This window comes from Strongylocentrotus purpuratus, unplaced genomic scaffold (assembly GCF_000002235.5).
Source record: "Strongylocentrotus purpuratus isolate Spur 01 unplaced genomic scaffold, Spur_5.0 spur5_contig_864, whole genome shotgun sequence".
NCBI lineage: Eukaryota > Metazoa > Echinodermata > Echinoidea > Camarodonta > Strongylocentrotidae > Strongylocentrotus > Strongylocentrotus purpuratus.
Genome location: NW_022145573.1, coordinates 184,999 through 212,822, shown reverse-complemented (window position 1 = coordinate 212,822; position 27,824 = coordinate 184,999). Strand labels below are relative to the sequence as shown.

Genomic DNA, 27,824 nt, shown 5'->3' with positions numbered 1-27,824 from the left:
GGAAATGGTATACTGGGATAGTACAATACTCATAAAAGTAGAATAAGCTGAGTTTGTAAAGCAGGAAATCGTTAGTGTCAGGCATTAACTCAATCGAGCAATCTTTGAACTACACATACACATAGCAGGTATTCTCCTCCCGCTCCCCCTTCCTTCCCCCTCCCCCTTCCATGATCTGACTCAGACTCACCTTGAACACCCTTTCAGGTTCCTTTGGAGGTTCGGGTGTGGCATGTTCTTGTGGTTCTGAACCACTCTCCTTCTTGTCTCTATCCCCCTTCCTTCCCCCTCCCCAGCCCCTTCCATGATCTGACTCAGACTCACCTTGTACACCCTTTCAGGTTCCTTTGGAGGTTCGGGTGTGGCATCTTCTTGTGGTTCTGAACCACTCTCCTTCTTGTCTCTATCCCCCTTCCTTCCCCCTCCCCGGCCCCTCCCCCATGATCTGACTCAGACTCACCTTGTACTCCCTTTCAGGTTCCTTTGGAGGTTCGGGTGTGGCATCTTCTTGTGGTTCTGAACCACTCTCCTTCTTATCTCTATCCCCCTTCCTACTGCCACTCCCTCTACCGTCCTTACTGGCCGAGCCAGGCTTCTTGTCTTTCTTGTCGTCAGTTTCTCCCTGAAAAGGAGAATTAGAAATGAAAAAAACAATAATAATAATAATAATTTTTAAAACAATAGTTTTTTGTTTTGTTTACACAACTACTTTACAAATACAACTACTATACTGCTAAAAAATAGATGGTATCATACTATTACCCTAACTTTAACCAAGTCGTTGCAAAAGTTGCTTATATGCAAGATTCTCCTGGACAGTGATGATGTTGGTGATACATGCTGTATCTCTAGGAATGACAACTGTAATTAGAAAAGCTATATTTTGCAAGCTCTTCTGCATAAACAAGGCACAATCAATTTGACCTTTCATAGTTGGAGAATGATTACAGAAACTTTACCTTCTTGACCGGTGAGGCAGACCTAGACCTAGACCTGGCTGACTTGCGACCTGCCTTCTTCTCCTTCTCTAGTCTCTTCTTCTCTTCCTCCTCACGGATCTTATCTTGTTCTACTTTCCATGCTTTCATGGATCCAGGTCTCATAAACTGACCGCTGTTAGGGTCAAGATTGTCCACGGTCTGAGCTGGACTGGCGCTACGCCGACCTGTAACAGAAAAACAATAGACCATTTTGACCTTTGACTTTAATAGGATGAAGAGGTAGCTGTTCACAGTGCAGTAATACATTTCTTTTGTGCAAAGTATGTCAAGATTTAAATATCTTAAAAGATGTTAAAACTAGATCTTTAACCCTTACTTTGCAATCAAATGTTATGAACTGATAGAGGTCATAGCAGTATATTTAATACCAGTCACTCTTATATTGTTCATGTTTAAATGAATATTAATTTCTGATATCAAACAATATATCAAAAAATATTCATGAATATCTTTTGATTTTCAAGAAAAATTGAAAACTTCTCAATTTGACATCCAGGGTCTTTGAGGTTACATGTACAATCAATCTGACACCAGTTACTGAACTTCTTCCTTACTTTCTTAGCATGAAATCTATTTTACATGATGGGAGTTATGTATATACACTTAAACATGCAATCACGTACAGGTATGGTACTGATATGCAAAAGCAACGATCAGCCTACCTTTTGGTGATTTGGATCTGGACTTCTTTGCGCTTCCCTTCCTGCTTTTGGAGCTGGAAGGCCTAGATGGGGCTGGGGTAGAGGCTCGGGACAGGGCTAGTTCCCTCTGCCGGGCTAGATCCTTCTGTCTCATCTCAGCCTGGTACTTAGTCTCCTCGATGTTCACCCAGTCTGAAATATTTTCTGAGACATGCTCCATGTAATTCCTGGGAAAATGAATAAGCAGGAAAAAAAAAAAATCATATTGATTGTCTTAAAGTAGATTGTATACCTTAAAGCCCCACTGTACTGCTTGTAGCTACTTGCTCCCTCTATATAGAAAACAATGCCTAAGCGGTGCCCATTGGTCCCCCATGATCATCTTTTTCTTATGTTAATTGAGAGCTGAGTTGATGAGATAGACCATGCTGGGTGGTCTAATCCCTCCTGGCAAAATTAGTACAGACGGGCTCTAAAATGAATCAAGAGTCTAAAAATTATTGAATAAATGCTTGAAGAAACTTCTTGAAATGTTCCGCTCGATCAACTAATGCATTGTGTTCCCGAAGGGGAATCCCCCCCCCCCCCCCATTTTAAAAAATTTGTTTCTTTGATTTTGTTTTCTCTCTCTCTCTCTCTCTTTTCATTTTAATGCACAAGGACAAAATGTATTTCTACTTCATTTAGGGGGCAATATTTCAATATAATTGTTTTTCTACTCTTGTCGTTTTAGCCATACAATTCAATATTGACTTTATAGCATCAGGAACCAACAAATGTCAAATGAAATCCCCATAATCAGAAATGGTTTCCACCAAAAACTATTCATACCAATTAAAACCCAACATCAGAATGCAGTTTGGTGTCACACGATGGGGTGTTTTTAAGCATGTTCAAGTGCACTCTCTCAGTTGCTCTCGTTATATCAAATTCCCATCTCGTTCTTTTTCTTTGTCCTCTTATCATCAAAAATAATAAAAGATCGATTTTTATTAAAGCTTATCAACATTTAAATGACCTCATGATCAGCTTACCTGAAGCCCACATCAGAATGTAGTTTGGTATCCCAAGGCTGGGTGTTCTTAAGCTCTGGTCCTACCGGGTTGTGCATGACAACCAGAAGGGTGTGGTCTCTCTTATGGTAGTAGGTATCCATGAAAGGGTACATCTCACGCGCCTCCTCAAGAATCTAGTGGAAGATAGTTAAGGTAACTCATTATTAAAGGCATCGTTTAACAATGTTAAATCTGAGATGCACGGCCCTACGTGTTATTAGTGTCTGTGATATGGTGTAATATTGAAGCCCTAAAAAATTGCGCTTCAAAATTATCAAGAAGTGCCTCAAAAAAGTAAAAATCTTTGAGTGACTGGTTTTACCATACTCGTTTTCCACAATAGACTGTAGTTTTATGAAAACCGATTTCAATTTCCAATCATAAATATCTTGATAATCAAACAGGCGATCGGCTTCTAAAGTCATGAGGTTCATGACTGACCTAAAGGTTCATAATTATCATTGCTGCATGAGCTACATGTAACTCTAGGATTTTATTTCAGAATCTGAGACAAGTTACCCAATCCCTTTAACATCATTAATTTGACCTTGTTTTTCTCTTGACTGCATGCACTAGAGATTTGTTAGCAGGTGTCCATGAAGAAGTATGGTGCGGGTGCTTTCTTAAGTATCTAGAGCGTAACAAGCAATTTGCCAAGGTCATGCATAATGTTTTACATGTACGTGTAATTTTACTTTGTCACTGATGTATACTTTGTAAAAGAAAGTGCAATTCGGCTCTCGGGCCGCGAATGTTTTTTAATGAAATAAACCATTTTAAATAAATAAATTTAAAAAAAAGAGAATTCTCTGTAGCGTAAGTGAATTGACCTGAATGACATGGGATTTCTGGATCTAAACCCTCTTATTGGCAATCATTCTAACATCGCAATCCCTGTTGGAGGCACTAAATATGTTTACATATTACAAAGTCTGTTGTGATATATATATGCAATTATATTTTGACCTATTCAATATTTCCAGATTGTTGCAATAACATGTATGGTTATCAACCATCATCACCAATTTCTAACCTCAAAAAGAGTTGTTTGTATGTGTTTTTTATTTATTTATTTCAATACAGAGATTTAAAAAACATGCTTTCAGCCGCAATGCTGTTTTTTAGCAAGTCTGTATACTAGGGTGATCATCAACACATTTTTAATTTGCTAATCACCTGCGTGACTCTTTAAACATGTAGCATTGATTAATGTCTTTTATATTGTTTGCTGATGAGAGCCCAAAGAGCTTTTACTCTCATCTTCTTATGTCAAATGCTGATTCTTTACATTATTAGATAAGAGCCTAATGGACCTTAGCAGGCATTATCTTGATTCCTTTGGTAGCAGCTCCATCCATTAAGCATATTCCAAACCATCACATCAGTGTATTAACAATATAATGTAAATCTGTTCTTCCTGTCCATTTCAATAAGCTATTAAACTGCAAGCCAACGCAAGCTCAATTAACCCACCTGTATGAGCACAGGAGCCTCAAAGTGTTCTGCATAACACCACTCATCCAGGTTCCGCAGCTGAGTATCACCAATCACATCATGGATACTGATGTTGCTCTTGCTAGAACCGGGCCTTACCGCATCCTTGCACCCCATCTCCTCGTTCTGGGCGTCGCCCTGGGCCTCCTCCCTAGGGCTGTCTGAGGGAGGGGCAGGGTCCTTGGGATGGATGATGGGATACCCAGAGGCATCTTTCTCAAAGTGGACTATGGAAAGCAAATATAGCATTAATATTTATTTGTTGTCATTATTATCCCTTATCAACACGTTCATCGCAAAAGACCCAAAGAATATGGTATATACCTGAACTTATGCCATTTTCTCTCATGGAAGTATGGATGAAAAGATGGTAAAATCGGTGCAATTGAATGAAGAGTTCTGCATTGTCAATGCTTACATGACGAAGAAAATTTAATTCTCGTTTCTTATGAGATCCAAGACTGATAAATAAGTGAATATCTTAAGATGTACAAAAATAGCATTTATATAGCCCCCTTTGCATCTAATGTTCAGAAATATGTATTCCAAATCAAATTTGGGAGGCAGGTTAACTACAGGGTTCTTTTTATCCTATTCAAATTTCAAGGACATGATTTTAACTTCTAGGTGTAAACTAGACTTGTCTTTATCCAAAGGTATCGCATGCAATCCAAACCGTACACAGCAATCTCAGCCATATATGCTCTCTTTACACATTGTGGGTGCATTCCATTGTGATGAACTCCAGCCTTTCCTTTCCTTTCCTTTCAAACAGGCACCAGGTAACATTCATTTTTATTTTTTTTTTCATTTTTCTCTTCCATTTCACACCCATGCATACATTCAAATATTTGTTTTTGTGATATACCACAGCATACAAGATTATGTGAATAAACAAGGCAAATGAAAGACATTTGACTCGAGTGTAGATCAATCCATGCATCCAATACCAGTCACTAAATGTATGTATGATGTATACAGCTATACACAAACAAGCCAGGCGATTGTGGGAGGGGAGGGGAGGGAGGGGGGGGGGAATGATAATTGTGTCATTTCTATTGTGTTTTTTTTGGAGAGGGGGGAGGGGGTGATGCAAGAGAAGAGAGGTGGGGAGGAGTGTGGAGGGGAGGTTCAGGTTATACATGGAGACAATGAACATCTGGGCTAAATTATTACAACATCCATTTCTAGTAATAAATTTCACAACAAATACAGGCTTATATATTCATATTAGAGCACATAAGTAAGTCACAAAAATGTCATGATTGTTAACATGGTGGAGGGGATAGGGAAGGGGAGAGAGAGCGGGAGGGAGGGGGGGGGGGGGGGGGTTATGGAGGTACAATAACAGTGCTCACACTAAGATGACAACAACGTCCAACCATTTATATCAGGGATATAGGTACAATGGTGCATATATGTCATCATTCCATTTATGGTGAAGCAGCTATTTCCTACAGGGAAAACTCAAGTCACATTCGCTACTATTTGTTCCAACACATGATCGCATCTTTGGGTGCATAGGGAAAAATTTACAGTAGATAAAGCACCAATGAACCCATTGCAGTGAACGTGATATTGTGTTCAAACACCTGGGCCCTGTTTCATGAAACTTGTCATCAATAACAAATTATGAGAACTGTTACAAGCTACTGAAATACCTGCATTTGATTGGCTGTTGGCAAATTTGTTATAGAAATTTTGCAGTTTGTTATTGATGGTAAGTTTTATGAAACTGGGGCCAGGGCAGAATAATACTTTCTTAACACCAAATGTGCATTTATTTATCTGTATATTTATTCTAATCAGTATTATAATCTCTTATTGGGCAGCTCTGATATGCAGCATCATGGCACCAACTTATAAGGTAGATTAAGCACTATAATGAACCAACTGCAGTGAATGTGTTTTGAACACTGCGAGACGCTAACACTCTCTTAACACCCAAGGTGCATGCAGTGTAATGTCTTATTGCGCTGCTACGATATGCATGGCACCAACTTATAAGGTAGATAGAACCAATGAACCCACTGCAGTGAATGTGATAATGTGTTTTGAACACTGTGAGACACTAACACTCTCTTAACACCCAAGGCGCATGCAGTATAATCTTATTGTGCAGCTATGAGATGCATTAAGCACCATGGCAGCACCAACTTATAACATAGATTAAGCACCAATGAACCCACTGCAGTGAATGTGATAATGTGTTTTGAACACTACGGGATGATAACACTCCCTAAACACCCAAGGCACATGCAGCATTACTGCACAAACATGGCATGCAATTAAGCACCATGGCACCAAATCTAGCATTACAATCAAATCACCTGCGCTTGATGGTCGCCCTAGCAAAATTACAACGAAAAAACAAAGTGGAAATGAGATTAGAATACATAGGCATTATATCCTTTTATGTGCATTTCTGTTATTCCAATGGAAATTAAAATAACATTTTATTTACTTGTCTTGAATTTTGTTTTCCTTTAAATCATCATCATATTTCCAAAGTATAATCACTACTTTTCTGTACATATTGGCAACTTCTTCTTGACAATTTTTCTTATCTTCCTTCACTTTGGTTCAATTCATATTATACATCTATATTTCTTAAACTAGAAAATACAAATAATTGATGCCAACTTGAGGAGGAAAAGCTGATTTATTTACACTTTCAGTGAAGTCTTAAAGATGTTCATGCGTGGTGTATAGTCGTTCGTGAAGTAGGCAACTTGGCGATCACTGAGCCAACAGGTATTACACTCCCGTACGGATGTACGCATAAAGGGAGACTAGAACGCACGGGAGCGTAATACCTGTTGGTTCAGTGTGCTGCCCTCTATATACCTACACATGAGCAACTTTAACTGTTAATTTTTTGAATGAGTTTGAAAGTCTAGTTACCTGTGCTCTTTCCTGATCGGAGGCTACTGGCCGAACCCTGACGTGACTTACGACCTTCTGGCTTCAAGATACCTGTGCTGGTCAAGTTGGTTTGGTGTCCTGTCTCTTCCACATCAAACTCATCTGAATCAATGAGGGGTAATTACAGAATCAACACAAAAAATTAGATGCGAGTCGGTAGGCTTCAATATCCTATACAAACTAGTACATGGGGGTGTTTCACAAACACTAAGATTGATTTGAGTTGGACTTAACTATGGCAGGCCGTTCATGCCACTATTTGCTCTCACCATTTACTGGCATTGGTCTCTCAAGGGACAAACAAATCATGGTCACAAATCTACAGAATTTACACTTTTTGATAATTCATTATTGAAGAAAAAATATTGGAGTGTACGTGACACTAGAATACAGATGTAACAGAATTAATTTCTCTTTTTGTTCACTTGCTACCCACTTCTCAGAAACCAACACTAGCATGTGAAATTATAGATTGAGAAATACTACAATGAAAAGCTACTAGCCCTATCAGGAGTGTGTAAAGTTATGCTAGAGTTGTGCCTGCGGACTTCACTAGGGGGGGTGTTTCACAAAGATCCTATGTTGAACTTAACTCCAAGTTGGATTTAAACATGATGGAAAGCCATTTGTAGCATTAAAAACTAGATGGAATTCGACTGCGCGCAGTCGAAAATGATGCCTCCGTTATAGAGCAATTTTACAAACCAAAACAGGAAAAAAAAATTGAATTCACGTTCAATGGTAATCCATTGACAGGTTCTCAGAATATTGTGATTACAAGCAATTTCTCATATACATATATGACCCTTTGATCTTTGACCTCATGACCATAAAATCTACTCAGTTCATTGGCTCTGCAAGATGTTCTGAGTTAAATAGTAATCCATCTGTCAGTTCTAATGAGAATGCGTTCACAAGCTATTTTTGCATACATAATGGGCCCATGACCTTTGACCTTTGACCTTATGAACCAAGAATCTACTCAGTTCATTGGCTCTGCAAGTAACAAACATGACCTAATTTTGGCATGAATCCATCAATCGGTTCTTGAGATAACGCGATCACAAGCTGTTTTTGCATTCATAATGTGCGCTGTGGCCTTTGACCTTTGACCTACGTGCTCCAAAATCTAATCAGATTGTCTTCTTATGGTGATACACACTATCATTAAGTTTGAAGTTTAAATCTCCAGTGGTTCTTGAGATATTATGATAACAATCTCAATGTATGGAATTTCATAAGTTGACCTCTGTGACCCTTGACCTTTGACCTACGTGCTCTAAAATCTAATCAGATCGTCTTCCTATGGTGATACATACTATCCTTAAGTTTGAAGTTTTTACATCTCCAGTGGTTCTTGAGATATGATAACAATCTCAATGTATGGAATTTCATACGTTGACCTCTATGACCCTTGACCTTTGACCTACGTGCTCCAAAATGTAATCAGATTGTTTTCCTATAGTGATACACACTATCACCAAGTTTGAAGTTTAAATCTCCAGTGGTTCTTGAGATATCATGATAACAATCTCAATGTATGGAATTTCATAAGTTGACCTCTGTGACCCTTGACCTTTGACATACGTGCTCCAAAATCTAATCAGATCGTCTTCCTATGGTGATACATACTATCCTTAAGTTTGAAGTTTAAATCTCAAATGGTTCTTGAGATATCGCGCTAACAAACTCAATACAAGGAATTTCATAAGTTGACCTCTGTGACCTGTGACCTTTGACCTACGTACTCCAAAATCTAATCAGATCGTCTTCCTATGGTGATAAATACTATTCCTGAGTCTTAAGTTTAAATCTTAAATGGTTCTTGAGATATTGTGATAACGGTCAAACGGGACGGACGTACGGACGGACGTACGGACGGACGGACGGACGTACGGACGGACGGACGGACGTACGGACGGACGGACGGACGGACGGACGGACGTACGGACGGACAACCCGAAAACATGATGCCTCCGGCACCACCTTCGGTGGCGGAGGCATAAAAATATATATTCAAAAGCAAAAATTCTAGTATTTTAGACCATTCATAATTTCCACATCAAGAACATGAAATCTCCTTGATAATAGAAAACATTAATGATTTGAATCAACATCTTATGCCTTTAAAAATGACTTTAACAAAAAAAATTCAAAGATGCTAACGGCTTTCCATAATTGTTAAGCCCAACTTAGAGTTAAGTTCGACTTAGGATCTTTGTGAAACACCCCCTAGGTCTACCGGTCATCACCTACCTGCATTCTTCTGGACATTCTCTGCCGTCAATGTCTGGACATCTCCTCCCTCCTTCTCCAAGGTCTCATCCTTGTCTTTCTTGGAGAAGAGAGGATAGGGGTCGTCCCAGACGATGCCTTCTGAGTCCACCTTCTGTGAGACACATCCGTCCTCTTCCGTCCCCCGCAGAACCAGACTCTCAAACACAAACTGCTTGAAGGCACGGTCTACCTCAGCAGGGTCTACAACTCCAGAGCTGTAATGACAATCAAGACTTATATGAGGCTGCATCACAAGCATGGCCATTATGTTGGGTGATGCCAAGTTATTAGTCTAAACACATGAACATTATGAAGACTGCACCTATACTAGAGCTGTGGTGTACGTACACCCAGCAGAAAGGGGCAGATAGATGGATGGGGAAACAGACAGGTATTTCACAAAAAATACATTCCCAGGGGTAGTCTTGACGACGAATAGTCAACCTGTTCGAAACGTCGAGCCACTTCCGCCACCCATCCTCTCCAATCGGCGCTATAGTTATCCTTAGAACTATAAGCTAAGAAAGATTAACAACAGTCTTTTTCAAGACTACACCAACAGTCCTTTTCAGAACTACACACCCTCAAGAAAGATTACCGAGAGTCCTTTTCAGGACTCCTCAATCCTCCCTCTCTCTCACATGGTGCACCCGCAAGCCTACTGTATATCTACATCACCACGCAAGCCGATACTTACAAGCAACATCTAAAATCAAGAGTACAGTGAAACCTGCTCTAGCAATCTCCTGCATAGAAAGACCAACTGTCTCTAAAGACCACATTTTCTTTTGTGCTCGTCAGTGAAACATGATTGTACTAAACAAACCTTGAGCCGTCTTTAGGTGCAAGTTTCACTGTATTTAGTTCACCAAAACAAATAATTTGCACCCTTCTGCTGGGCTAAAGGTGATGTGTTACAATTAAGCCACGTCAAACTCCATACTCCATACCTTAGATGATGGAGTAACTCCTGCAACCTTGCAGCCCGTTGCTTGATGATGTTAGATGATGGACGAGGGAACTCCCGTAGCTTAGCAACAGGGATGTAGTCCAACATGGCAAGCTCCGCCTCCATGGCGTTGAAACCGTTGATGGACTGGAGGTGTTTGAGTCGGAGAGAGATGTCGTCACCAAACTGGAAGAATTCAGGCATAGAGGGAGCAAGCGGCTTGGGCAAGGCGACACCGTTTGGTGGTTCTTCGGACTGAAAATAAAAAAATTTGGCAAAAAAGGGAAGATGAAGAAGGATATACAAAAAAGAGGTACATGAAATGAAAGTGGCCTATATTATTACACCAACTGCATTTTCTGAACATAATTACACATAAACACTACTGAAAAAAAGACCAATCTTTACATTTTACACGTCAATGATGTAGCAGTGATATTGAGATTACTTGATGATGCTGGAGTCCTATGAAGTCATCAAGTTAACTATCCAACCTAACTTTAACTGATATCAATTTAGGATTGTGTAGGAAGTTTTTTTTTTTTTTTTTTTTTTTTTTTTTTGGGGGGGGGGGGCGTGTTGTTATTTATCCTAGCAACTGGTTAAAATCAGATCACAAATATCATCTGTTGCTAGATCAGAAAGTTAATGTAAGATATATTAATTACGTCCCACAAAATTTTACCTGTTCAACCTTGTTGCTATCGGTGATATGGAGCTTGGCGGCCATCTTGTCAATGTGAGCAGCCAGTCCCTGGTCTAGCCCATCTTCACGAGGGATCTTGTCCTTATCGCTGGGTGGACCCCGGTCTTCAGATGTAGCGACAACCTAAAACAAAGTAAAAGATGTTTTAAATGTAACTTTGTTTCATGACTATATGTATTGTCTTTGATGCCAGGAATTTCAATAAGGCAAATATAGAAACTTGAAAATCCTTAAATTGGATACACAGGAGATTCAACATACCGTAATTGTTTTTCAATTAAAATTTGCCCCTTTTCCCCAACTTTTCAACAACATTCTCATATTGAGTTTATTGTTTTCCGAGACATTAAGTATATTTTTCAACAGTGTACGATGAACTAAAAAATATTATTGTTCCCAATTTGAAGAAAAATTAATGGTAATCATTATTTAAGCCATTAACGCTTACTGTACTGGGGGGGGGGGGGCCTGGGAGGCCCCCCTCAACATTTTCAGAGATTGTGCCGCAACCTCTTGGAATTTTTAATTGTCGTCCCTCAAGTCTTACACACATTTTGATACCATTTTTGTTGAAATCGGATATACCTGTAAGGTGCTAAATAACAATTAGTATGCGCATGTCATCAAAAAGTGCTTTAATTGCATATATTCATGTATTTCTTCCTAAGTGGGAGATATGAATTTATATTAAATTACTTTTATACGTAACTCAAGGTAACTTGATGTATTCCAGAACAAAAGAATACATTACAAATAAAACAATAGATATAATAAAAAATAAAATTATGAATTTCTAATGCATAATGTGCATATTTCAAATGCATTTTCAAATATCATAAAAATAATGAACCTCATGAATTTGAGATGAAGGAAACATTTATTCAATACATATACAGCGTTTTCTGTAAAATGCATAAAATTAGCATTTTGCATAATTAATTAGGCTGTAACAACAAAAATTTGCATATTAGGAAAAAACTAATTATACCATCTTGTTTCTTACGTAAATATCTACAAACATGCAAATTTTTGTGTTTATCGGGACCCAGCCCCCCCCCCCCCCCCCCCCCCCCCCCCCCCTCCAGTCAGCGAGGTGCTCAAAATAGCCCAATACGGTAAGGGTTAACTTGTCTTGAAATGGTTAAAGGTGAGAGGATGGTTGTCCATACCTGTTCCAGCATGCAGTGCATAACAAGAGGAATGCTCATACTCTCTTGGGGAATGCTATCCATCAGTTCATTGTAGTAGCGTGTATCGACGTCTGCAGAGACCACGATGGGCTTGAGCTCGGGGGCGGTGGCGGCAGGGTCGGTTGGAGCTGCTTGGCCTGTCCCTGGCTGCTGTGCTGCAGTACCCCCAGCAGGGATTGCAGCCTGACTGTCACTAGTCGCTGTAGGGTGGAAGGACGGTACAATTAGTGGAAAACATGTAATTGAAATTCACTTTGACTCGAGCAATTAAAGAAATGTGTAGATAGGTCGACAATAAACTCCATCTTTTAAGGTAATACAAATCCAAATTGTATACAGCTCCCCCACCCCTTTTCAGAAAAGAAAAACAAAATAGAAAGAAATTTCAGCAGATTTCTTTGATTTAGTTGAAAATCACAGAGTATCATTTGTGTGTCAATCACAACTTTAAAACTTTATACATTTCTTATCCTTTATCCCAATTCCCTCAAATTTGTAATGATCTATTTCAATAATTTGTGTACTTTCATTATTTCAATAATTTATGTGCTTTTATTATTTCAAGCCGATTCGATTCAAGAATGGACTTCCCCTTTAATTAATTATGCAAGTCTCAATTTAGTTATAAACCCAAATGATCCGAACGCATTTCCAGCTTTAATACCTTGAGGGTCCTTCTCTACCACAGGGACCTGGATGAGTTTCATGTTGTCTAGGAAGGTCCTGTACTGTCTCTCAGAGTCCAGCAGATCATACATCATACAGGCCACATCCTCAAACATGTCCGTACCAAACTGGGTCTGTAAGGAGTTCAATGAGAGCGAGAGAGAGAGATAGAGTGAGAGAGAGAGAGAGAGAGAGAGAGAGAATGTTACTGTGATAATCCCATCTATCAGTCATGTATGAAGTCTTTTGCTTCTTTCAATTGTCAGAATTAAGTATTTTGTCAGCTCTGTTTGTTGCTACGGCAGGTAGCCAGTGAAAACGAAATCGTTAAATAAACTTATGGAAATGCAAGCACTACTTTAAACAAACAGAACTTTGTAATTCCTGGCTCATTTTTTCTGACTGAGGTGTCATATAAAAGGCCAGATGCTGTTTGCCAAATGACTTTTTGGTACCCTTTCTTCAAAATGTTTTTAACCACTCATGCATGAAATATGCATCATATGAGTTGCATCAAATGAAAGAGGAGGATCTAAGCTTTACAAATATGTGTCACTTATTAATTATAATTGTGATTAAGTTATGATAAAACATTGACAATTCTTGGTTTCATTTTTCAGTGACGCACTGTACATGTATATACAGATTTAAAAAGATTTTAAGAGTATTTCATCTCACCGAGATAAAATGAATCTCATAATACTGCCCCAGACTACAGTATATCACTTGATTCTAGTTGTATGAAATGGAAAACAATGGCCTGAATACACAAAAGGAGGTTTAAAATTAATCCATAGTCTAAGATTAGCACAAAATAAGCATGACACAGTCAGAGATCCAATATAAGAGGCGCGCAAGGCAAGATACGCTTAATTTGCCCTAATTTTAAACCATGGGTTAAATGTAAATGAGGGTTTAATTTATGGATTAAATCTAAACCTCCTTTGAGAATTCTGGCCAATAAGGCGTACTCTGATGCCTCAAAGTGACCCAACTTGCAATGAAAAAACAAAATCTGGATAATGGTACACAACGTAAAACTTTCCATCCAGTAAGATCCCACTCACTCTCTTCTCATTGTCCTTCAGATCATCCGGTACGATCAGATTCTTAACGGTGTAGGTAAGACGAGCGATGTCCTGAAGCTTGGAGCCCTTGGTGGCTTTCTTCAGGAGAGGTTCGTGCTGAAGCCAAAACTTTTCCAGCCTTTCCTTGGCAGCCTCCTTTTTCTTCTTCTCCTCCTCAATGACTAGAAATGGATGAATGGGTAAGGGGAAAGGGGTTAGAACTTTTCACAGATAAACCTGCATAACAAGTACAGTTTGTAAACTACTGCATCAGCTGCTGTCATATGCATAGAGATTACCATCAATATTACAAACTTCCTCATATATCATAATAACCACCACTATAATAAAAAATAAAAAATTGCTGGGCAATATTAATAATGATGTTTGCTGATGTTATGTCAACGATTATGGTACCACCTACAAGTCAGCCAATGCCATCACTATCATCTACAGAATAACCAATATCACTGTCAACTGCAAAAAAACATTATGGTCTGAATTGCAATAATTAATTCTATTATCATGTCTGCCGACATCATACCTTCCATGTTCTTTAGCATCATCATCATCATCATCATCATCATCATCATCATCATGTTCTTCATCATCATCATCATCATCATCATAATCGACATCATCGTCATCATCATCATCATCATCATGTTCTTCATCATCATCATCATCATCATCATAATCATAATCATCGTCATCATCATCATCATCATCATGTTCTTCATCATCATTATCATCATCATGTTCTTCATTATCATCATCATAATTACCAACATCATCATCATCATCATCATCATCATCATCATCATCATCATCATCATCATGCTCTTCATTATCAGCATCACCATCATCATCATGTTCTTTTTCATCATCATCATCAATATGCACTACCACCAAGGCCTCTACCAACTCAACCATCTTTATCATTACCACCACTACCTTACCTTCAAGGGGTCGATCATCCTCATCCATCTCCTCCTCCTCCTCCTTGCGTCTCTTCTCAAACAGGGAGTAGTCCTCTGCTAGGAGACGGATAATGCAGTTGACATTGATGCCCAGGTCAGTCAGAAGAGAGAGGAGAGGGGCCTGTTCAAACCCCTCAATGATGACGTAATGCTGCGGACCATCATCCGGTTCGTCATCTGTATGAGAACAGAGATTCAGATTGTTACACCCGGTTCAGAAAGGGTCTTTGGAGCCGAGCAAGTTTGCACTATATGTAGGTCAAAATGACACTCAAAACCCTGGTGAAGACAGGGCTCAGATATGGACCGTTGCATAAAACTTACCATTGATGATAACTTTGCCACCAATGGCAACTACCAGGGTAACAGGGTTCAACAGCCAATCAAAATCCAGGTTTCCATCATAGTTACCCTTGATGGCAAAGTTACCATCAATGGTATAAAGTTTTGTGCAACGGGGCCCCGCACTCTGTTTATAAATATTACCATGATTGATCAAATTGTTCTGTAGATCCCAAAATGGCATTGCCAAACATTAATTAGTCCACTCATAATACAAAAGCCAATTGTCAAACTCTCTAGTCCATGCAATTTACTGAAATTTGTTAACAAAGATTTAATACAAAGGAAAAATATGATCCCATGGTATTTTGTTTGTTCATTTCCAACATAAACTCTGTAATTTTGGTCATTTGATGCAACAAAAATCAGCAGACTAACTCAATTCCTCCTGACAAATTTTCATTCTACAGGGCTCCGTCTTATAAAGATTTGATATTAATCGCAACTAACTGGTAAATAAGAGATAGGAGACTGCAAACTTGTGATTGATTAGAGGGCTTGCAATTGATTAAGATAAATCACAAGTTTAAAAAAAACCTAGGTTAAAAGTCACAAGGATTTAATGAATACTGTCAACTGACTTTACAAGTTATACCTGTCAAAGTTGCTGAGAAAGTTTAACAACAACTCACCGATATACTTGTTATCATCATCTTCTTCTCCTCTCTTCTTGAGTTTGGAGTCCTTCTTGGGAGAGGGTACCTCAGGAGATTTCTTGCCCTTGCCTTTGGCGGGTGACTTGCTTCGAGCCCTCTTTCCTCCTGCAGCCTCCTTGGCTCCTTTCCCACCTTTGACGTCCTTGTTCTCTAGAGCCTACAATATCGGAAGAAGAAGAAATCATTGTAACTTAAAGCTCCACTGCACTACTTATGGCTACTTGTGCCCTCTACATGTATATAGCAAACAATGCCTAATCTCTGCCTGTTGGTCCCTCATAATCCCCTTTTTCTTATGTTAATTCAGTGACCTTGCAGGGAAGTCTAATCCCTCCTGGCCAAACTAGTGCAGAGGGGCTTTACGCATACCTGCCAACCTGAGACGAGAAATTAGGACTAAATTTTTCTGGATGGACTACGAGGTCGCGAACCACCGAAGGATTGGGGTAGTAGCCCGTAGATTGGGGGGGGGGGGGGGTACACAGGGGGTAACTGCGGAACTAACGATCACGTTCGGGCTGCGTTCTGTACATCTTCTATGAGCGCGAGTGCGGATGTCGGCGTGATCTGGTTATCAGTGCTGTGTTATGCTTTAGTCTTATACATACATACATACATATTGGTATTTATTGAGCGCCTTTACATGAACATGCTCAAGGCGCTTTACATTTCAAAATACAAACATAATAGTTATATACTCTCCAACTGCATTACACTCTAAAAAAAAAAATTAAAAAAAATAAATAAAAAATTTAAAAATCGGAGTTTTGAGGCATGCACTCGGAATTCGGAGTTGGTATGTAAAAAGCGGAGAAACTCCGCCTAAATCGGGGTGGTTGGCAGGTATGTTTACGCTATGTTACTGAAAACTGTTAAATGCAGGAAATGACACTGAAACACTACATAAAACTGTTAAAAAGTATGAGACCAGTTAAAAGGAATACAAGTGAAAGATATGACCTCTATAAATATGAACTTCATGGAAAATTACAGAAAACTTTAGGTCAGTTTTTAGGTGCACTTGACAAGGGGATGTAAAAAAAAAATGGTCAAAATCTTCCTAATGGATATTTTCCAATAATGCCTGTGTTATAAAAGCGCTATACAAAGACGTATAATTATTATTATTATTACATGATCAGGGTATCGTTTCATGAAACAGTCATAAGTGCAGGTTTACCTACATTGTACATCTCATTGATACACGCATTTTAATGTGTTTTTGGAGAACTTGTACTTATGACTGTTTCGTGAAACGATGATATCTATGCAAACCCTCTCCTCTACCTCAAGATTGACCATCTAGCTTAAAAGAAGGATAAGGAAAGAAGTATGAATGACCTACCTTTTTCTCCTCCTCCCTCCTCTTTAGATCTTTCTCCTTGATAGCAAGTAGCTTCCATTTGAGCAGCTTGGCCATGAGACCTTGCGGGATCTCCTCTCCCTTGTCCAGGTACTCCGACTTGACCGTCTCACAGATCTCAAAGAACTGCGGCGCATCTTTGCCTTTCTTGGTCTTTGAGTTGCCCAGCTCATTGACCTGTCGATGTCAAAGGTAAAAGGTCGTTTACTGATGATGCATTTTATAGGTAGAGCATTCATAATTGTTCATATAATACGTTGTGATGCATTTGGGTGCATGACACGTGTTCCTGTCTCAATTGCTCCGCATCAATTTCCTACACTAACAGAATTCTTAACTTCAACACTGGACCTAATGCAGTACATTTCCACTAATGTACTGCATTGGTATGGGTGGCAAATTTTTGCTGTGGTAAAATCCTTTAAAATCAGAGGAATCCTGAGTTATTTTTGATATTTATTCCTTGGAAGTGTCTTTTAGATGTCTCTTAGCACTATTTGAGGAAAGATTTTGTATTTTTGACTGCTAGATTGAGACTTCTTAATCAAGCTTTTCTCAGCTTTTAGGGTGGAAATTTATTTAGTCCCACTTGTGTAGTTTTGCGTTAGTTCATTTGACATTGGTCATTTTACCTGCCTGCATCGTGTACTGGACTATATACTGACTGCTCATTCGTGGATTCAATGGACTTTATTCTCTGAAAACTCACAGTGGTGGATTTATTTATTATATAGGTCTACTGGTCCAACTTGAGATTTTAGATTTGATCTCTACCTTTGGCTTTGGAGGGAGAGAAGAAAAAAAAGAAAAAAAAAAAAAAATGGCCACCAGAGGCAGAAAGACAAGTGTCAGCAGGAACACTGGACGTAAAGGAAGTGTAAATGAAAAGACTTCAGCAACTGATAAAAACGAGAAACACAACCAAGCCCAAGGTAGGAAAGAGAACAAAGATAATTTCAGTTGTGGAAGCTGTGGTATGATTGTACTGGATGATGATGCAGCTTTAGAATGTGAACTTTGCAACTTTTGGTACCACTGTACCTGTCAAAAGATATCCACAAATCTGTACAACACTATAAGTGAACTTGACGAAGATGATGATGGTGTACACTGGTACTGTAAAACTTGCAACAAGACAGCAAAAAGTATGATGACGATGATGACGTCGCTGAAGATACAGCACACCAAGTTGGAATCCAGTGTGGCTGAGCTGCGAGAAGAGATGCATGAGTGCAAGACAGGGTGTGTCCAGTCTCACTCAGAGCTTCGGCAAGAGATGCGAGACATGTTTGACAGACAAGGTAGCTCAGTCATGGCTAATCCAGACCAAATTGATAAAGCCGAAACATATGAAATTATGAACAAAGTGATGAAAGAACGGTTCGATGAAATAGACGAGAAAGAGAAGAGAAAAACTAACATAATTTTCTTTGGAGTACAAGAGTCAGTTAGTGGAGAGCCAGCAACAAGGAAAAGAGACGACGAAACGAAAATCAGAGCAATGATCGATCGTTTACCCAATAAAAGTCTGGAGATCAGAACGCTGTACAGGCTGGGGAAGAAAGAAGACACTAAAACTAGACCGCTCAAAGTAGTAATGAACAACCAGGCCATGAGAGATGAAATCTTGCAGAAATTCAGAAAGGGTGAACTAGACCTTAGTGCATATGACGAGGGCGTTGTGCAGCTATCGAGGGACAGAACCAAGACAGAGAGAGAAGAGTACAGGAAGCTTAGAAATGAACTCAGGGAAAGGAAAGAAAGAGGAGAGAATGACCTTGTCATCAGGAATGGACAGATTAGAAAGCAGACTTTTCGTCCCCACGGCGAAGAACCTGCATAGAAACCAGAACCACAACACCAGCACTGCACATACACGCACACGCACTAGTAGAGAAGAGCACGAAAGCACTCCTTTTAACCTTTCAGTTATGTATACAAACTGTGACTCTGTTCTAAATAAGAGAGAAGAATTACAAACTTTGATTTTGAACACCAATCCAGATATTATTGCGCTGACTGAGGTTTACCCAAAAAACTCGCCTGAACGAATTCAACCATGCGAATTGAACCTTGATGGGTACCAGATGTTTCTACCAGAGAGATGTAAACAGAATGGGAGAGGAGTTATCATGTATTTGAAAAATGGTATAGCAGGATCATTGGTGGACCTAGATGAAAACTTTGATGAATCTGTTTGGGTCGAGATAACGATAGGGGAATCCTCTCTTCTTATTGGATGTATCTATAGGAGCCCGTCCAGTGTAAGTGAAAACAATGATAACTTATGTAACCTACTCAAGAGGTCATGTGAAAGGAGATACACACATTATGTTGCAGTGGGTGACTTCAATTACAAGGAAATCAACTGGGATAACGACACGGTGAATGGCAGTAACTTGAGAGGAAGTCACACATTCCTAACCTGTGTCAGAGACTTATTTCTGTATCAGCACATTCACTGCAACACTAGCAGAGATGGACAGGACCCGAGTACTCTTGACCTGATTTTTACCAAAGACGAAGACACAATACATGACATTGACACCAACCCACCCTTGGGTAAGAGTGATCATGTAGTACTCCAATTCAGACTTGAGGTAAATGCAAGTTCTTCAGAGAAGGAGAACAGCAAAAAGAGAAGCTACTATCACGGAGACTATGATGAAATGAGGAGAAGACTAGAAATGATTGACTGGGAAACGGACCTAAATAACCTTTCTGGTTTAGAGGCATGGAATCATTTTGAAAAGACAATGATTTGTTGTATAGAGGACCTCATACCAATCAGAAGAGTATCTCAAAAGAAAAGACCAGAATGGATGACCAGCAGCGCTAAAGAGGCAGTACGAGACAAACATAAGGCATGGAACAAATACAGCAAGAGAAAGACTGATACAAATTGGAGCTCATATGTTGACAAAAGAAATGCCGCAACACTCATGACAAGGAATGCCAAAAGTGACTTTGAGAGTAAAATTGCAAATGAAGTAAAAACCAATGCCAAGTCCTTCTGGAAATACGTAAAGAGTAAAACCAAGACTCGAACAGGAATTCCTGACCTGCAGATGGAAGATGGTAACTGGGTGAGGAATGATCAAGAGAAAGCAGATGCCCTCAATTCATTGTTTGGAAGTATTTTTACAGAAGAGGACTTGGTGAATGCTCCAGACATGGATCCTTACCGAGTAGAATCATCCTTAAACGATGTCGAGTTTACAGAGGAAGTAATTGTGGACATTTTATCTAAATTGGACATAGACAAATCACCAGGCCCAGACGGTCTACACTCCAGAGTTTTGAAAGAAACGTGTCACCAGATTGGAAAACCTCTTCAAATGATCTTTTCCCGACTATTCAAAGAAGGCAGCGTTCCAGCAACATGGAAAGAAGCTACGGTGGTCCCAATCTTTAAGAAGGGAAAAAAGAGCCTACCAGGGAACTATAGGCCGGTGAGTCTAACATCAATTATCTGCAAAACAATGGAGAAGATTATTCGAAGCAAGATGATCCAACACCTAGAACTCAATCACCTATTCACTGACGACCAGTACGGCTTTCGCAGTGGCAGATCCTGTTCAACCCAATTGACTGTTGTCCTTGAGCAGTGGACCAAGATTCTTGATGATGGCCATGGAATAGACTGCCTGTACTTGGATTTCCGTAAAGCATTTGACAGTGTGCCTCACCAGCGTCTACTCACCAAAGTTAGAGCAAATGGAATGGAAGGATGTCTTATCAAGTGGATTGAGAAGTATCTGACAGGCCGCAGTCAACGAGTGGTGGTGAATGGGAAGAAATCAGAAACCTGCGAGGTAACAAGCGGCATACCACAAGGAAGTGTCCTCGGTCCGGTCTTGTTCAATATCTACATTAATGACCTACCATCTGTTGCCCAGAATTCTACAGCGAAACTATTTGCTGATGACACAAAACTATACAGGGTTGTAGACAATGAAGAGGATGCTAAGCTACTCCAACAGGACTTAAATGACATCGTTCAATGGTCAAGTAACTGGCAGCTACCGTTCAACGAAGGAAAGTGCAAAGTGATACACTATGGAAAGAGGAACAAGAAGTTCGCCTACACTATGGAATGCCCCGATGGGAGAAAAGATGTGACAACGGACGAGGGAATGGGAGAAAAGGATCTGGGGGTATTATTTGACTCAGATCTGTCTTTCTGCGCCCATGTAGCTGATGTCTCCAAAAGAGCCAATATCAAGTTAGGAATCATCAAACGTTCTTTTACATCCCTTGGATCCAGTGGCATGCTACAACTATATAAGACCATAGTACGCCCAACACTTGAATACTGCAATGCAGTCTGGAGACCAACGTACTTAAAGGATCAAGATCTATTGGAAAAGGTCCAGCAACGTGCTACGCGACTCATCCCAGATGTGAAGCATCTAAGCTATGAAGAAAGACTTAAGACACTCAAACTACCATCACTAGAATACCGTAGACAGAGGGCTGATCTTCTTCAAATATACAAGATCATGCATGGATTGGAGGCAGTAGAGAGGAATGACATATTTGAAATCATCAAAGAATCCAGAACAAGGGGACACAGGCTCAAAATAAGGAAGCCCCGCTGTAAATCTAAGATGAGGCAGATGTCATTTTCAGTGCGGAGCATTAATAACTGGAATAACCTTCCTGAAATTGCCATAAATGCCTCATCAATCAATAAATTCAAGTCAGAACTTGAAAATCATTGGAAGCACCATCCGCTGAAATACCACCCATACCAACGCGAATCCAATGCAGTAAAGAGGGGCACATAAGCTGAAGCTTCAAGCCTCGACACCAAAGTAAACCAAAGTAAGTATACATTTGACAAAATAAACTGGAGCAAATTGTGGAGCAAATGTCCGGCCATCCTTTTATTACTAATATGGACAACCGGTGTAGATTTCTACAAAAATTACAGTTTAGGACTCTTACCCTTTTTAAAATTATATCACTGTTAACTCTTTACATTGTCAATTATGATTTACAAGTATACATCTTTTTGACTTGTTACCCAATCATTATAGAAAAAAATAAAAAGATTTGTATCTATGCCCTCCTGCTGTAGCATGACATATATTGATAATGTTAATAGCGATTTAGCTCAACTATATTTTAGTTTTAATCTTCCTTTTTTTTTTTTATATGAGATGAAAAAGGAGAATAATCCTACACATATATATGTTTAGTTTTTATCAAGGAATTTAATTTAAATTTGAAGTACCTATATAATTGATAACTGCTCCTGGCATTTCTATAAACAAACATTTGTTGAACGATTACCCCCTCCTCCCTCCCTGTTCCATTTTTTAAACTGTTCTAGTAATGCCCTGGCAGCATGGAGTCTCATGTAGTCATGGCAAGCCATACATACGTACCTCTTCCATCAATGTATCCTTGTGAATAACAGTGAATAGTCTCCTGAGCCGGGAATCAACGGCAGAAGAAAGAATGCTTGCATACTCTTTATCGTCCAGTTTATTTCCAATCAGAAAGGAGATGCAGGCCTTCCAACCCTCCTAAATAAATATAATGCAACAAACTTTTTGAGTGAGAAACATATCAAAAAAATACTCTCACAGTGACTCATGTATACATCAAGATCACAAGATGTGCACCAAAGGGATGAAGTAAAGCAGAGAATATTTGATTTCATAAAAATAGCTCTAGTATTTTAAGCATCGTGATTGGTCAAAACGTGTCACATGACATGCACCTATTTTTGGTGCATGCACGATCATGCCAAAAAAAGCGCTGTCAAAAGTCATATTGCACGCTAAAATATTGATATCCAGCGCAGCATACGCCTAGATAGCTAGAGCAGGGTATTACAAGAAAACAAATTTTCGTTTACTTTTGCCTTGGATTTAGACCTGTTTTGACTTTATATTGATTTTATAATGAAGCCAGGCATTTCATCTGTCTTATGTATGGATTTTATTTTTACTCAAGGCAAGTGGAATCCTGTGGACTTTTTGGTAAGTAGCAAGCCTGCAAGGCATGCATACCACTAACGCACGCTGGGCCGTGTGTTATTTGTATACAAATGACTCGTGTTTGAGCCCTGAACAAAGCAGTCCCAAAGGCCTAGAAAATATCTCTTAGGGAAACACCCATTCTTTTTTTAATTTTTCTTTGATCTATTTAGTTAGACTTATACGGTTTATGCCTATTTTAGATTAGTGTAAAAAAGACGCATGCACAGAGTACGCCAAATTTAGCGAACTCCCTGAGGATGCGCCTTAGTATACTCAACTAATTGCTATTATTGTAAGTAAATATAAATTGGCAATGTGACAACATTTTTTTGGTACATCGCATGTACGTATTATTGCATTCAGGGAGAAATAGCAGCATCATAAACTCTTATAAAATTTCAGAATTTTTATATTAGAGTACAGGATGGAGTTTTCAGCCACTTAAGCAAAATCCTATTTTTGGGACTCTTTTTCCTATTTATTATTTCTTGTTCAAATCATGAAGCCAATTACTAGAGTAAAGGAGGGGGTTTTCGACCACTTCAGACAAAATCCTATTTTTAGGTCTCTTTACTTCCTATTTATTATCATTTCTTGTTTAAATCATGAAGCAAATATTTTAAACAAAAAAAGAATCCCAGAAAAAAATCACGAATTGCCATGACAATATTCATTTCAATTTTCACTGTTTCGGAGGCAGTTATCGGCATAGTGAGTCAGTTTTCGGCCGCATGTACTAAGTCAATAGGAAGCGTGCACGCGCACTGCGCATTTTCGCGCTGATCTATAGCACTAGCGGGCGGAGCCGGTATCCCACGCCGGAGCTCCCCGGTGTTCGCCATGTCGAAAACTAGCTCTGCGTTGTTCGGAAATTGGAATTTGAATTAGACAGAGATATTGTGTGTGCGTGCTGTGTCCGTCTGCATTGATTTAATACATGCGATGAGATACTTTTGAGCTTGCAACTCGCACAAAATCGGGCTCTAAATCTGAAAAATACTTGAAATAAAGCTCATTTTATGGTACCCATATTTCTTACAGACACGCATAAGATACTTGATTTTTCAGAATCTGGTAGCGGGACCGCCGATTACATCACTAAAATGTGATATTTTAGAATATATTTTCCATTGCAAATGTGGTTCTTCAGTGACTCTGGCATGGTATGGTATGTGTGGGATATGTGATATGCTATTATGCAATGTTTTTTAAAGGGATTTTACCATGCATCCAACGGATCGGCCGAAAACTGGAGATGGTCGATTACCCCCTCCTTTACTCTATTATCTTTTTCTTTTTTTAAGAATCCCAGAAAAATATCATGAACTGCTATGGGAATATTCATTTTCATGTCCACTGTTTCGGAGGTAGTTTTTGGCCTCGCGAGGCAGTTTTCGGGAGCATGCCCCGTGCGTTCGCCCGCTGATCTATGAAATTTTAAAAAAATAAGCGCATAGATATATTCCTTAGGACTGGGACTACTTATCGATCGGGGCGTCATATCTCAAAAGTGGCAAACCTCAGAGTTAGCCAGGACACAATGTTTAAATCGCTGTTTTGACCAGGATATTTTTAGAATTCCGAGATGACGCCCCTTTGGAAATATGGGGATTCACCTGCTCTTTCATATGACACCTTATTTATTGAGTATCACTTTCAGGATCACAAAAATAAAGGTTTGAATCTCGATTTGAAAAAGAAAAAAAATGACCAATTTTGCATGATCGCGCAATGCAGTAGGGTAGCGCGCGAAGTATTCGGTCAGACAGCCGTTTCAACAGCTGTAACAATAAAAAAAAAAATTATGAGCCACGAAACTTGCACAAATCAGGCAGCTGAAAAACTTTGCTTAACTCTCAAAATTAAATCAGATTTAGGGCCCCGGAAAGATCTCCAACTTACTTAGCTCGAAATTGGTCAGTGTCACACAATTTTCTGCACTTCCGCGTTCTGTTAGCACATGTGCTAACATGCATAGCCATATGTAGAAGTCTATTGCAAAACAACTACGTATGCTGTCGCAATGAATTTAGTATGTGTGTGAAGAGAATCATATCCGTGTTCACTCCATCGCAGCGAATTTGCAAATGACGCACTTGCCGATGTGCAAGAGGTATTTATACGATACCCTTGCCATGCGGTATCGCTCTTCCAGTATTCACACAATTGTGTGAAAATAGTGCGCCAATACGCTTCGCTCCTTGGCAACGGAGATAGCACGCACAAATCGCATGACTGAATTCTATTCGGCGCAACCAAATTCGGGCAGAAAAATGCTCCGTCTTCTTTCGGAAGTATGTTGCTTATCATCATTAAATATTTTAAGTGACTATAAAATCCTGTTAGAGGAATAAATTTCTTTTCTTTTGATGGGTAGATTGCCAAATAAAAGGGGTAAGAATTCAAAATATTAGCGATTTCCCCTTAAGTGACCGAATACTGGGCTCTCTACCCTAGACTGCATAGGGATGCGTATCGTTATCGTACGGTACTCATGCGTATCGAGACGAGTACCGTCATAGAAGTAGAAGCAGAATCCCTATGGGTAAAACTTTAGCACACAACATCGGGTGCGTGATCAGACACCCTAAACATTTTGAACACATTGTTTTTAGTCTAATTTGTGCCTTGCCCTTGGCCTTGTTCATGAGGTACATCATTCTATACACATATGTTTAGTCTATGCCTTAAGGGTGCCAATTAAGGCTAGGTTATATCAATATCTTATTTATAACAATATAAGTGACGAATAAATGCTCGACTTTAACTGCATTGTGTTGTAGTTTGTACGCGTGCGTGCAGCACGATCTTCTCCAGCGGTCCACACTTTACGTCTCCGCCCTCAAGACCGGGGTCGGATGTTGGCAAGCACCGCTCACAAAACTGCGAGGAAAACGCAAACATTATCTTACCTCTTCGAAATTTGTTGATAAAAGGCCAGATTCCCATCGGGAGACACCAGCTGAGCCGGCGCCACTCTTAGCTCTTTTCTTAGACATGTTCTATATTGTTTCAAACACTCATCATAATTAAATATTTCGAAAAATTGCAGGTTTCTTGTTCTGTTTCACGAAAAGTGTCAGGTCGTTGCCAAGGTACACACTGTGATTTTGATGGCCGATGAGGGCGACATAGCACACCAGAGATCCATAGAACAACGTAAAATATAATAGTTTTTTTTTTTGTAATGAGAAATTATTTCGGGGTAGGTGGGGATTTCTAAAAAAATCTTTTCATAGCACATAAAGTCTTTTTAAAACTGAAATGACATTTGGTAATGTAAGTGCAGCTGCCTTAATTTGAAAACTCCTTCATTGTTTGGACCTAATTTATATTCTTCGACGACCGTGGGGCAATTGTTCACAAGAGCAATGTGGTTTAAAAGACATGACAGATGAGAGGTTGCACAATTCTATTTTTAGCAGTCGAGAAGAATATTATTTCATGGTTGTTTCAAGAGGTAAACGGCAAAGGTCACACTTCTTAAATCAACCCTTTCATATGACAGGCATACTTCCACATTTTGAAGTAAATTAGGCTCAATAACTTTTGATTCATATAGCCCTAAGTAAACCAGATGCATTATTGGAAAGGACAGTATTTTCTGCACAGACTACACCCGTTTTCGCTGCATGATTACATTGCATTAGATGACAGGAATAAAAAATAAAAAAAAGGGGTTGGAAATCGTTGCTTATAGATAAAACTGTGCCACTTTTTTTTACAACTTTTCCATCTTTATACACACGTTTACTGGTTGCAGAGACATAATATTTTATTAAAACAGGAATATATTTGATAAAAAAGTAAAAAGAAACAAGCTTCGTACTTTTTAAATTGGCAGTACTAGGTAATAAAGGTACTATGTCCCAGGCCTAAAAAAATGAAAAGGTTAATTCAAAGGGCATTTGAAAGTAAATACTAATTTAGAACTTCCCTAAAAATAAGGGGGGGGGGCTTGAAAATGTCTTTGATTGGGAAAATTACGACTATTAGTTGTCGAATCGACTTAAGAGCTACAGAGCCGGTAATAGTCTGATGTTCAGACCATTGTACCGAATGGTCGTACGTTTTTATAAGCTTCGCAAAGATTTGCAAAGTTTAATTTTGGCCATTACAAGAAGGGGGTTATTGGTGTAGACAAATGCTCATTTTATTACCAAAGAAGAAAAAAAAGCCAGTCACCCAGTCAGTCACTCAATAGTGTCTGCGATGAAGTCTAGCAAGTAAACGGGTTTCCTTGCATAATTTGAATATGAGGACACTGCTAACGTTTAAATTTCATAGATATGACATACATGACATATAAATAATTTCTCCAAAGTTATATACAGAATTTGATGTTGGCTGCAAAAGGGACATAGTATTTTTAAGGGGTTGGAAATCATTGCTTTTCGATAAAAGATGTGCCATTTTCCATATTTATACACACGTTCACTGGTTGCAGAGACATGATATTCTATTAAAACACTAGTGAAGCAATACCAAGCATGATTACAGTATGACTGAGACCCCTGGG

The 27,824-nt window shown here is 39.2% G+C and overlaps 1 protein-coding gene across 6 annotated transcripts in view; it reads right to left on the bottom strand.

Annotated features, from left to right (window-relative positions):
* LOC115919356 (sperm-associated antigen 17-like) overlaps positions 1-26,415 on the bottom strand; it is a 52,694-nt gene extending 26,279 nt beyond the window's left edge. For 4 of the 6 annotated variants that reach the window (XM_030972923.1, XM_030972915.1, XM_030972918.1 and 1 more), the window contains exons 1-18: positions 26,218-26,415; positions 22,706-22,846; positions 17,295-17,489; positions 15,926-16,106; positions 14,931-15,128; positions 13,972-14,153; positions 12,903-13,038; positions 12,218-12,438; positions 11,028-11,171; positions 10,344-10,597; positions 9,373-9,608; positions 7,096-7,218; positions 6,522-6,539; positions 4,171-4,418; positions 2,677-2,831; positions 1,664-1,869; positions 960-1,165; positions 461-622 (exon numbers count right to left, since the gene is read on the bottom strand). In XM_030972923.1, the coding sequence (XP_030828783.1) occupies positions 461-622; positions 960-1,165; positions 1,664-1,869; positions 2,677-2,831; positions 4,171-4,418; positions 6,522-6,539; positions 7,096-7,218; positions 9,373-9,608; positions 10,344-10,597; positions 11,028-11,171; positions 12,218-12,438; positions 12,903-13,038; positions 13,972-14,153; positions 14,931-15,128; positions 15,926-16,106; positions 17,295-17,489; positions 22,706-22,846; positions 26,218-26,304 (3,093 nt within the window). In that variant the 5' untranslated portion in view covers positions 26,305-26,415. Of the gene's footprint in view, positions 1-324; positions 387-460; positions 623-959; positions 1,166-1,663; positions 1,870-2,676; positions 2,832-4,170; positions 4,419-6,521; positions 6,540-7,095; positions 7,219-9,372; positions 9,609-10,343; positions 10,598-11,027; positions 11,172-12,217; positions 12,439-12,902; positions 13,039-13,971; positions 14,154-14,930; positions 15,129-15,925; positions 16,107-17,294; positions 17,490-22,705; positions 22,847-26,217 lie in introns of all 6 variants that reach the window. The other 2 variants (XM_030972928.1, XM_030972939.1) reach the window with 2 other exon arrangements.
* Between the last annotated feature and the right edge of the window lie 1,409 nt (positions 26,416-27,824).